This window comes from Arvicola amphibius, chromosome 11, assembly GCF_903992535.2.
Source record: "Arvicola amphibius chromosome 11, mArvAmp1.2, whole genome shotgun sequence".
Lineage (NCBI taxonomy): Eukaryota > Metazoa > Chordata > Mammalia > Rodentia > Cricetidae > Arvicola > Arvicola amphibius.
Genome location: NC_052057.2, coordinates 109,294,019 through 109,306,041, shown reverse-complemented (window position 1 = coordinate 109,306,041; position 12,023 = coordinate 109,294,019). Strand labels below are relative to the sequence as shown.

Below are 12,023 nucleotides of genomic sequence, written 5' to 3'. Positions count from 1 at the left end.
TTCAGACAAGACTAAGCAGATAATAGAAGCATCAAAAAGATACCCAAATTATGATTACTACATAATCCAATTCGCTGATATCTGCGAATTAAGGGAGGCTCAGCTAACGGCTTCCATCCTCTTGACTGCAATCCAACCAGGGTTCTTGTTTTTCCACTTACTTATTCATGGGTGAGTGCCAGGCAGAGCTAGTCCAGGGAGCAGCTGTGGCTCGTAATTGAGGCTTGTTTTCCATGTTATGCTAACATCTACTTCTGGAGATATTCTAGAGGATTTCAAAGCCACATTCCACCCCCTGCATGCAGCACTCCCTCTCAGCAGCGAACAGAAATCCATGGAATCCCGAAAGACAAAAGCAAACACAGAATACAGTTCTCATGGAAAACGATGAATTCGGCAAAAACTTTATTTCCAAGTTCTTCAAAGATTATTACAAACACAGACTTTCCTTCGAAAGTGTCCCCAATTAAACCAAAGGCACATCACCCAAACAAAGTACTTGTGACATTAATTCTTGTAGGTTATAATATTTTCACATTTTGTTTTTAACCAGTTTCAGTGTTCTGAATGTAGGCCACATTTAAGTGTTTTTAAAGGCATAAGCACATTTTTAAGAGCTACAAAAACAATTATAAATTGTAAACTAAAGGAAGTAAGGAAAGACCTAACCAGCCTCACCCAGGATGGGCAACCTAATGCTATATCAATTCTTTCAGTTAGCTAAAGAGCATCTCCCAAGTTTACTGTCAAAGTAAGACCATATTTGAGAAATGAAAATGTTCTCCTTTTTTTTAAAAAAAATCAATATATCAATTATTCCCAATTTTATACTTTGTCTTCATTTAGTAACAGTAAATTCTTATGAACAAATTTTATTAGAGTATAAAAATGTTAGGAAAATTACAAATCTCAGTTTTTGAAAACAAAATGTCTCCCTCCTAAAATGTAAACCCCCAGCAAGTAAAACATGCCCATATCCCAGGCAGAGCTGCGCGGGTTCTATGAAGGAAAGATGCAGCTCAGTAAATTTGGAGGTGAGGGTTACAAAAATGGATTTCTGTAGAGTTTGGCTCTAGGACCAGGCAACAGAGAATGGGATTTGGCTGTGGAAACTGTCTTCTTGGGACGTGGGTGGTCATCCTTCCCCGTGTGCTTCCCAGAACTCCTTGCCTGTAGGAGAGAGTGGTCAGTTTTCACGTTAGTGAGGCTCACCATCATTTCAGAGGACACCTAATATTCACAAGGTAGAAAATAATACATGAATACAACAAAACATGCAAACCACATTCTTGGACAAACAGCACGCCCGGCGGTGCTTTGTGAAAGAAGGCGCACGGTGTCGGTGCAAGAGAGTAAACTCAGCAGTCCCACGCACCGCTCGCCCCCTTTACTACGGAAATTGTGCCTGACCGCAGAATCAGTTCCTGATTCAATATAAACAATTTCCTTTTACAAGTATGTGAAAAAGATGATCATTTGTTGTCTAAATACAAAATCTAAATACAAGACTAATAATCTATGTTCGTGTCATCTTAAAAAAAGGGGGGAAATGTAGGAAGATCATCTTTAAAAAAAAAAAAAAAAAGGAAATGTAGGGAGATGGCGGGCCTTGCGCACGCCAAGCAGCTGAGCTGCACTCCCAACCATTTATTTATTTTGGGACAGTCTTGCTGAGTTAGCCAGGTTGGCCTTCAACTTGCCCAGCTTTCATTTCTTTAGAAAGTTTTTAGGTTGGTAGGCAGGAAAAGTCGGAGACTGCGAGGCATACCAGGAAATATAAAGGCACGCGCTTTGGCAAGAGCTTCCTCTTGATAGGAAGCAGCTAAGGTGAAGAAGTACGGAGGACACTACCTGAGCATGCGCACATTAGCAGTGCCCCGTCGGTCCTGCATGTTCTCGAGAACGGACAGGTTCTGCACTCTTAAAACGGTTTTAAATTCAAGTCTTATATTGAAGCAGCACTACGGTCTGCAGCGGGTAATAAGGGAACCACTGGGTTTGTTGAGGACCATGGGTAGAACTGCCCTTCCTCGGAGCACCAGAGGCTGAGGTCGGTCATTTCAAGATCCACTCACTGAGAAAGCCCGGGATTCTGCAATCATTTGAAAACGGACCTTGCATAAGCCCTCCTTTGACATGCCCCCTATCCATGTCGACAGGACCTAAACAAAGTAGTATTTCCCCACCGCTGGCCTCCAGGGTGAGCAGTTCTGAAACTGTTTGACCCACATTTTATTCTGAATCTGATGGGGGTGCGTCAGGGGGAAATATCGGGGTTAAAATCTAGAGGTTTGGGTTGTAGATAGTTTTGGTTTTTTATTCCAACTCTGAGTTGTTTCCTGTTGCACCCCGGGTCTCATTCTTGGTCAGGTTTGTGTCTGTTTCTTACTGTGAATTCCTGTTTCTAAAAATGCCTTTGAGGGCTCCTGTTCCTGTTTCAGTCTCTGGACCCACCAGCCCCCTTCTCTCACTTTTTTCCTTTTCCCCACTTAGTATCACCAGTTCTAGTGGGGAAAGTGCTGATTTCTTACGCAGGTGGCTCTTGGTAAGCTTCTAATACCGCAAATCAATAAAATGTTTTTAAAAATGTGGAAATATAAGACCTCAATGCAAAACAGTCAAACTTATAACATGCCACTCTAATGAATAAACCTGTTAAAACTCCTTTAGCCCCATACACATACAGACATGCACGCATGCACGAACGCACAGTTACGAAAATCAAAGGAGGAAACCACAGCCCAAGGCAGACAAAGTCAGCCCCTCTGTTTAATCACTTAGTCCCAGGAGATGCAAGTGAGTTGGAAACACCAGATAGTAAATCACAACTCTGGGATGCTGTAAGGGCAAAGAGGGAATGAAAGTCAATAAATACTACATCAGCTCAGTTAAAGAGCTCATGTCTATAAGGCAACAGCATGTCACAAATGGTGCCAAGGAGAACAGGGCTTCTCTTAGCTAGACCTCCTCCATGTGCAGGGAAACTACAGACCAGAATCACCCATCAGACAAAGTCTAGCATTTTAACAGGTTGGTTGGTTTGTTTGTTTAACTCCTGTCGCCCAAATACTTTGGGAAGCTCCCTGACAATGTTATGGCCCCGATTTGGCACAGCACACGGTAACTCACCAGTCTTCAGAGTAAAGCACAGGACCTGGGCTCCCGGAAGGGATTGCTCCCAGCTGGCACGCCGAGCAGCAGGGCATCCTTGCAGGCATTCTGCATGCAGTACTGCTGGAGCTCCGCGGCTGCCTGCGAGACCTGCGACAAAACACAGGGAACACCATGCTCACACCAGGCCCAGTGGCGGGCACCAGGCAGCCCGAGGCGGCGGGACGCCATCATCATCATCCACGGCTCTGCTGGTTTCAGTCCCTCAATCCTGGGAAAGACTGCAGTCTATGTGGAGTCCTAGGCACATGTGTTTTGCTTTAACAAAGGAAAAGCTGCAACTCCGATGCAGTTAGAATTCCGGGTTCAAGTCTGGACTGGTAAGGAAATGGCTCATTCCCAAGCTCCCTGTACAGATGTCGACGACTTACAACCTGTGCTGACAATCGGAGTTGGCCGTGTGAGCAAGGCTGGAGCTGTGTCCAGTTTGTACTGTGCTTTTCAGAAAATACAGCCTCCTGGTTAAGAATGAGGTCTCTGGGGCTGAGGGTGGGTCTCAGTGATGGGACGCTCGCCTAGCACAAGCGAGGCTCTGGAGTTGGCCCCTAGCACAATGCATAAGATTAATAATAGTACTACTGATGATAATTATAATAATAAATAAATAAACGGGCTGTTACGTTTTAGCCATGGTTTGAGTATGTCCTCCAAGAGCTTATATGTTGAAATGTAATTTTCACTATGAAGGGTGGAGGCTTGTTTATGTATTTTACGCGCATGGGTGTTTTGCTCGCACGTACAGCTGCACACCAGAGGAGGACATCAGATCCCAGGAGACTACAGTAATAGATGGTTGTGAGCCACCATGTGGGTGCTGGGAATTGAACTCAGGACCTCTGGAAGAACAGCCAGTGTTCTTACCCACTGAGCCATCTCTCCATCTACAAGAGGATAGAAACTTAAACCATTACGTATTGCGTTCGCCTCAAGGCTCATCTTTGGGAGGAAACTGGGATAAGATAAAGTCATCAGGGTGGAACCCCCGTGACTAAAAACTGGAGGCTCTATCTGACAGAGGACCGAGGGGCAGACATAGGCATGCATGTCCCCTGCCTCCCATCATGAAAAACCCTGTGCTGCCTTGGGAAGTGACCAGCTAAAAGCCACCAGCCAGGTCAACCCCTTTAGACCTCGGACCCTCTAGAACCGTAAGTTGAAATAAAAGTGTTTCGTTATGTTACTCTGTATGTGGTGCTTGGCGTCTGGCCACAGGAAGCAGACTAATACACTCTGTTACAGCTGTTTGCCCTATGCTTACAGTTGCTACCACGCTTCTGACCTGCCTTAGGGATTTGGTCTTAGTGCTAAAAATTTTAATTGTTAGTATATAAAATACAATGTAACCAGACTAACATTTAAGCTAATTTTTTCATCAACAGAAGCTCCGATGTTTTTACATTAATTATAACTGGAACTAATGGCTTTATGTAAGTTATTGATTTTCAAAGAAATGCAGAACAAATCATGTCCTGCTTACTGTGTTTCAGGGAAACAGGTGAACTGTGTATGTATGTGGTAGGTAGGAGACTCTCTCCCAAGATCCCTGGAGAAAAGGGACTAACCAGACCCTCACATAAAAGGGATGCTCAGAGAAAACAAGCTAAGAGAAGAGAACACCTCTCAGTAGGGTAAAGGGACAGAAGACAAACCCCAAGCCCTGTAAGCTGTCCCCTGCCATGGAGGTTGGGTTGTCCTACCTGGGTTATCTGACTCAGCGACTTCTCAGAGGCCGCTCCAGAGGAGCCCTTGAGACAGCAGGCTTTCCAGACGCTAGAAGACTGACGTCTGCCTTACAGTGTGTCTACGCGTGCGAAGAACACAAGAGTAGATCAAAGTCTCTTTCCCCCGAGAATGTCCACAAGCAAAGTGGGCATTTGGTTCAGTTTTCCTTCCAGGTCCGAGGCCCAATGATACCGAACACTCTGAACAACTCTAGTTTTAGCCCCCTATGTTCTCTCCCCAAACAACCTTCTCTGCCGATAGCAGCCCCACCCAACACCAGTAACTGCTCGGCTTTGGGAGGTGAGGGATCACAACTTCAACCATCTAAGGTGCCTTTGCTTCCTCTAGCATTGACTGCACAATGACCACTAGGTGTCGCTGCTCCTTGTGTCGTCACCATCACTAGAAGGCGGGCTCCGCTCGCCCCCTCTGCAGTCTGGGTTCAGCCTTTTCCAGCCAGACCCTCAAGTTCCTTGGCTTCTGACCCCACCCCTACTTTCCGGCATACCTCTTACTAAACCCACCTTCTGAATCAACCTCCATTTGCTTTCTGCTCTCAGAATCCTTGGTCGTCAGATGCCAGTGATGGAAACGGAACCACAAGTTACAGACCTGCTATTCTCAGGTCAGTGAGCCACTGTGGCCAGCACTTCCACTACCCTTGGCTAGTTCCCGTTCCACCGGCCTAGAAGGAAACTCAGCTTCCTGTTTCACAAGACTGCCAGCAGTCTTGCATGCTGTAAACCATAATCAGAGGCACTCTACACACAGCTTCCCTTCCCTCCTGTCCTGGAAGACGCCACCCCAAACCCTCTACAGTTACCTTGCGTTCCTTGGCAAAACAAACAGTGACTAAATAAACGAATCTTTCCTATCAACTCCTAAGCCCCTTCTAGTTTTGAAATAATGTATATATTTCCTCTTTAAAACTAGATTTTTTTTAACCTGCTTGGCCTCTTGTAAAGTTCAAGCTTGTCCCTTACCTTGTAAACCTGGTTATGTGAAATCATTTTGGCTAGTTAGTTTGTTTACTGTATCCACCCAAATCCCCTATTCCCAGGTGTAGCACCAAGCTGAGTTGCTACGCTACCGCAGAAACTGACTACCAAGCCGGTTCTTCCGTTCCTATCCACACTACACATCACATCAGCTGCCAATCACACTCCCAGCCACCTGAGGAAACACTGCTGTGTTCAGGAGCCTCCATTTCTATTTTATCTTATGGATTCTTTAAATTCCTTTTATTTTTTTTAAAGAAATGAAACTATTTTTTTTTCATTTTACATACCAATCCCAGTTCCCACTCCCTTCCCTCCTCCCATCCCCTCCACTTACCCTCAACCCCTAGTCTTACAGATGTTTTGACTGCATGTCTGTCTATCTGTGCATCACGCATGTGCCTGGCGCCTGAGGAGGCCAGAAGAGGGCATCAGGCCCCCTGAAACTGTATTTCTAGATGGTTATGAGCTGCTGTGTGCGTGCTGGGAACTGAGCCCGGGCACTCCAGAACAGCAGCCAGTGCACAACCACTGAACCATGCCTCTGGCTTTTTTTTTTTTTTTTTTTTTAATCCTTCCCTCGTCTTCTCTGGGCAATCTTTTGAATTGTTTCTGGTGGCACGCTACAAATTCTGTTCTTTGTCTATTTCATACTCATATATCTTAATGACTTCTTTGGGCCTTGTGCTGTGGGCTTCTGTCCACGCGGCTAAATCTCTCCTGGATAGCTCCATAAAAATCCACAGATCCAAAATGGAACTCATTTCCGCAAACTCTCCCTCCCGACCTCCCCAGTTTGAGCATCCTTCTTCCCTCTCACTCTCATTCGCCCTTTTAGGGACCTCCCTCCCTATCCCTAAACAGCATCCTCCGGAGGCCGCGGATCAGGCAGAGCCCAGGCCGCCAGCGTGTCACCGGCCCGGTGTGGACACGCCCACGGGGCCCTCAGACTGGCTGCATGGCAGGGAGCACCCCTGGGCCTCCGGCGCTGCCCCGGGGGTCGCGCCCGGAGCCACCCCGCATCCACGCGCGGCTCGCGAGACCCCGAGGCCCCGGCGCGCGCCCGGCCCGGCAGCCGCCACTTGGGCCGGGCTGCGGCGTCCTGCGAGCCGCTCCCCGGGCGGCGGGGCTGGCACCGGGCTCCGGCTGCCACGCTCACCTTGATCCTCTCCACACCGGCCTCCAGCTTGAGCTGCTCCACCAAGCGCTGCAGGGCGCTCACGCTAGCCCCGGCGGACATGGCGACGAAGGCTGCGCGCGGCGGGCCCGGCTGGGCGGAACCGCGGCCGAGCTGGGTGTCGCCCCGGGGCGGGGAAACCGCCGTGCCCGCCCCGCTGTCCTCGGCGCTGGGGTCGCGAGCTGAGTCGCCGCAGCCTCAGAGCAAACCCTAGTGGCGCCTGCGTTGCGCAGGGATGGGCACGGTAGGGTTTCCCTGAGAACGCAAGTTCAAGGAAGTCCTGCTAGTTAGGGCAGAAAATCCCAGCCTGGCATCTTTGAAACAGACCGAATAAAATTACACCAGCCCTCTCATCCCCAACGGTGACGTTGCTTCCAGTCTTGTCCTGAGTTTCTTTTTTTAGTGTGCACATTTGTTTTACAAAACTGGGGTTAACCTGAGGTTTTGGTTTCGTCTTGTCTTTTTACACTTATTTATGTCTATACCGCCATTCTTGTACACCATGGTATCTGTCAGTACACACTAAACTAACGGCGGGGGGCGGAGGGCGGGGGGAGGCAATTATCCATGGTCTTGCTAACCTTAAAAGCCCAGAGACTTTTAAAGCAGTGGGTCTAATTACCTTAAAATACCTTCAAGGCTCAATTCCTCGTCTCCTGGCTCTGCTGCGTGTTGGGCTCATGAGCTTCACTGTGACTAGACTCAGCTCTACAGTGAAGAACATCCATGTTGTCTTTTAACCCTTCCTAGACAACTCAGAACCAAAACCCCTCTTTTCTTCTGGATAACGGGGGAGGTGGGTAGAATTCCCCAAATGGGTCTCCCTGACTTGTATAGAGAGAGCCTCAGCCTTCCTTTGAACTGGTGCTTCTCTGCCTTTCTAATGCTGCGGCCCTTTCATACAGTTCTTCATATGGTGACCCCACCAATCATGAAATTGTTTTTGTTGCTCCTTCATAACTGCCATTTTGCTACTGTTATGAACGTAATGTAAGTAGTTTTGGAGATAAATGGTTGCCATGGGGTCGCGACCCACAGGTTGAGAACCACTGCCTTAAATCATTTGCTATTTAAAAAGGATTTGTTTCTGAAGTATTTAATTTCCTGGCTGCTGAGTCCTCCCTCACTGGACCTAATAGCCATCTAGGAGAAGGTCATACAAAAATCTCACCCAATAGCCAGTCTCCATTCAGTGAGATTTCCCCTCCACTCTCAACCCCCTCAAATTGAGGCAGCTGGATTAATCACCCCAACTCTGGAATTCCTTCTGGGGTCACCCGAGGTCTTTACAGCCTGCCGCATAGCAGGTCAGCTTCTCCCTCGGTTCAGTTCCCATTTATCGGATTCCATAACAAGGAATAATTGGAAGGTCTGGTCCCAGTAAACTCCAGCATGCAAACCTCCATCTTAGGCTCTGTTTTCCAGAAGCATCCGAAACTAAGATACCCAGTTAAATAACCACAGAGTGGAAAGTGGTTTTTCCAAAGAAAAATTGAGATATTGTAAAAGGAAAAGTGATAAAAGATAGTCTAAACAATTTTTAATTTAAAGTCCTTAAGGCAATTGTTCTTAGCATTGCACAACCGGATCATAACTTATGAAATATCCTAGTGATAGTTGATGTCCCATGCCACGCTAAGTATCCAACTTGTGCCTTCTCCCCTACTTCCTTCACAGCATGCTGAAAGAAGAACTGAGGGGTCAAAGAGTATCAATATTTATAAAGAGTATCAATATTCGGGGGGGAGTTGGGAGGACCTTGGTCTTGGCATGGAGTGGGGAACTCTGATGGCTCCTTGGCCTTGAGGGGGAGGGAGGGGAGGTGTGGGTGGAGGGGAGGGGAGGGAAGGGGGAGAAGGGGGGGAGGGAAGGGGGAGGAGGAGGGGAGGGAAGGGGGAGGAGGAGGGAAGGAGATGGAAATTTTTAAATGTGAAAAAAAAATAAATAAAAAAATAAAAGCTGAAAAAAAAAAAAGAGTATCAATATTTATAGAGTATCAATATTTATGCCGAGCCTGGGGGCACGAGCATGTGATCCCGTGACTTTATTGGCTGAGGCAGGAGTAACTGCTTACTGGGTGACTAAGTGTTAAGTTACAAACCTGGGGCAAATGGCTGAGGTATCTATTTAACATATCAAAGTTGACCTGACTGCAGGTTCTCCCAATATCCCCTCAGTCCCTAACTGTTACCCCTGGGTACGACTGGCACACCCTCCCCTGTCCGCTACCCTGACTCTCCAGCAGGGGCTGGGCTGCCCTTCCCCCAGAGGCTCTTGCCTATATAATCCAGACATTTGGTTACCCGCCCCTTTTTGTACCTTTGGCCCCTGGCTGCTGGATTGGGTCCCCTCTTTCCCTTCCTCTTCCCCTCTCCCGCATGGCCCTGCGCAGTCTGGTCATGTCCACTCTGGACTCCCCCATATCCCTGCCTCTGGCTATGTTCTTCCGCACCTGCACGATAAACCATCTCCACCGTACCCAGGATCAGTCATGGCCTTCCTGGGCTTTTATTTCATTTTTCATGATGATAAAAACTGAGTTCAAAAACAATATGGGTTAGAAAACTGTTTTTCTTCTTTTTGCCAAGAAAAAGTTTCTCTGTGTGGCCCTGGCTGTCCTGGAACTTTGCTCTGTAGACGAGGCTGGTCTCGAACTCACAGAGATCCACCTGCCTCTGCCTTCCGAGTGCTGGGATTAAAAGCGTGCACCACAACGCTCAGAAATCATCTTTCAGTTAAAAAAAAAAGTGAACATTTAAACTTTTCTGTCTTATGACGTGAACTAAGGATTTTCTTAATGAAAGATGCGCGCCTGTTTTTATGCCACAATTATTATGCAAGTTGCATTCTTGTTTATTTAGCTGGGGACTTCACCCTAGCTCCTGGCATAAGCTTCATCCCCTGGGATTTGCCTCAGTCCAAACTCCACTTCCAAGAAAGCCCTCCGAAAAGTGACCTCTTCCCAGGGAGGGTCAAAAAAGCCCGCCAAACTGTAACCCCTCCCCACGGAAGGTCAAGACCACTCCCACAGACTATTTAAACTGCACCCCAGAGAATGAACACATGGTCTCCCCTTTCCCCTCTTCCCCTCTCCATGTTTTCCCGGGGCCACCCAAGAGTATTACCATCCATTAAGCCTGGGTATCTTTTAATTCAGTCTGATTTGGTCTGATTGGGATTATGTGCATTTGGTGGAGATATTTGTTTTAAAAAAAATACTTAACAATTTCTCCCCATTTCCTGAGATCACCCAGAAATGCTTTGCTCATTGACCCTGGACTTTTAACTCAGCCTGATTGACTTATTTCACTGGCAGAGAAACCCACTACCGGGGATTCAAAAATACTTACCAATATCTACAGTCTTTTGACCATCCATCTTTGCTGTTCTTTACCGTTCTACCAATAAAAAAATAAGTGCCAAATAACATTTCCCCATTCCCTAGCCAAACAAGGAGGAATCTACAGAAACATCGCATTAAACTGACCGGAGACCATACAACTGGTGAAGATATCCAAAACCTTTACAAACTAAGGTGCTGGTTGAAGTTGATTAACTATGGATGCTTTAAAAATAGCCACAGTGTGTCTCATGCGCAAGTCCTCTCTGCTCCAGACCCCTGTAAATTATGCATGCTCACCAGAATCCTGGGAGTTCCTACTGCACTAGGTTTCCACTTCACAACACCCCAACGCCCTACAGTTCCAGTAATTTCTTCTTGTACTTTTGCTCCACTCCCTCGCCCCCAACGGGATCCCGCCTATTCCTATCCCACCTGCAAAATCTATTTCATTATCTATTTTATTTCCCCTTCCCTGGGAGACCCATGTGTCCCCTGCAGAGCCCTCCTCGTTACCTAGCCTCTCCAGGTCTGTCGATTGTAGTAAGGTTATCCGTTGCATAACAGCTAACATCCACTTATGAGTACACACTGAGTACATACTGTTTGTCTTCTGGGTTGGGTTACTTCACTAGACTTTCTGATTCCATCCATTTGCCTATAAATTCCATGATGTTATATTTTTTAAAAGCTGAGTAATACTTCATTGTGTGAATGTACCACATTTTCTTTATCTGTTTGTTGGTTGAGGGACATCTAGGTTGTTTCCAGCTTCTTGCTATTATGTATAAAGCTGCTATGAACATAGTTGAGCAAGGTATAATGAAGCATCCTTTGGTTATGTGCCCAAGAGTGGTAGAGCTGGGTCTTAATAGAGATCAAGTCCGTTTTCTGAAGAATCACTCCACATCTCATCAGCATGAGCAGTCACCTGTGGTTCTGATCATAGCCATTCTGACAGGTATAAGATGGGATCTCTAAGTAGTTTTGATTTGTTATGGATACTGAACATTTCTTTCAGTATTTCTCAGCCATTTGAGATTCTTCTATTGATAACTGTTTAGATTTGTAGCCCCCTCCCCTTTTTAAAGACAGGGTTTCTCTGTGTAACAGTCCAAGCTGTCCTGGAACTTGCTGCGCAGACAATTTTTTTGTAGCCCCCTCCCCTTTTTAAAGACAGGGTCTCTCTGTGTAACAGTTCAAGCTGTCCTGGAACTTGCTGCGCAAAGGCTGGCCTCAAACTCATGAGATCCACCTGCCTCTGCCTCCACAGAGCTGGGATTAAATACGTGCACCACGGCACCCAGCTGTCCATTTTTTAATTGGATTAATTTATGTTTAGTTTCTTGAGTTCTTCATATATTTTGGATATTAGGGTTGGTGAAAATCTTTTCCCATTCTACAGGCTGCCGTTTTGTCCTATTGAGTGGGCCTGTGTATTGTTGATCTTAGTGCCTGCACTATCAAGTGTTCAGTTCAGAGAGTTGTCTCCTGTGTCGATGTGTTCAAGGCTATTCCCCACTCTCCTATCAGATTCAATGTATCTGGATTTAGGTTGAGGTCTTGGCCCACTTGGACTTGAGTTTTGTACAAGGTCACAGACATGGGTCTATTT

At 46.7% G+C, this 12,023-nt stretch overlaps 1 protein-coding gene across 1 annotated transcript; it reads right to left on the bottom strand.

Moving 5' to 3' along the window:
* Positions 1-375: 375 nt before the first annotated feature.
* On the bottom strand, positions 376-7,181 carry Gng10 (G protein subunit gamma 10). Its single transcript, XM_038347032.2, has 3 exons — positions 7,051-7,181; positions 3,130-3,261; positions 376-1,170 (listed from the first exon to the last, which is right to left on the bottom strand). The coding sequence occupies exons 1-2, from the start codon at positions 7,129-7,131 to the stop codon at positions 3,136-3,138; spliced, it is 207 nt and encodes a 68-aa protein (XP_038202960.1). The 5' UTR covers positions 7,132-7,181; the 3' UTR covers positions 376-1,170; positions 3,130-3,135.
* Positions 7,182-12,023: the final 4,842 nt, after the last annotated feature.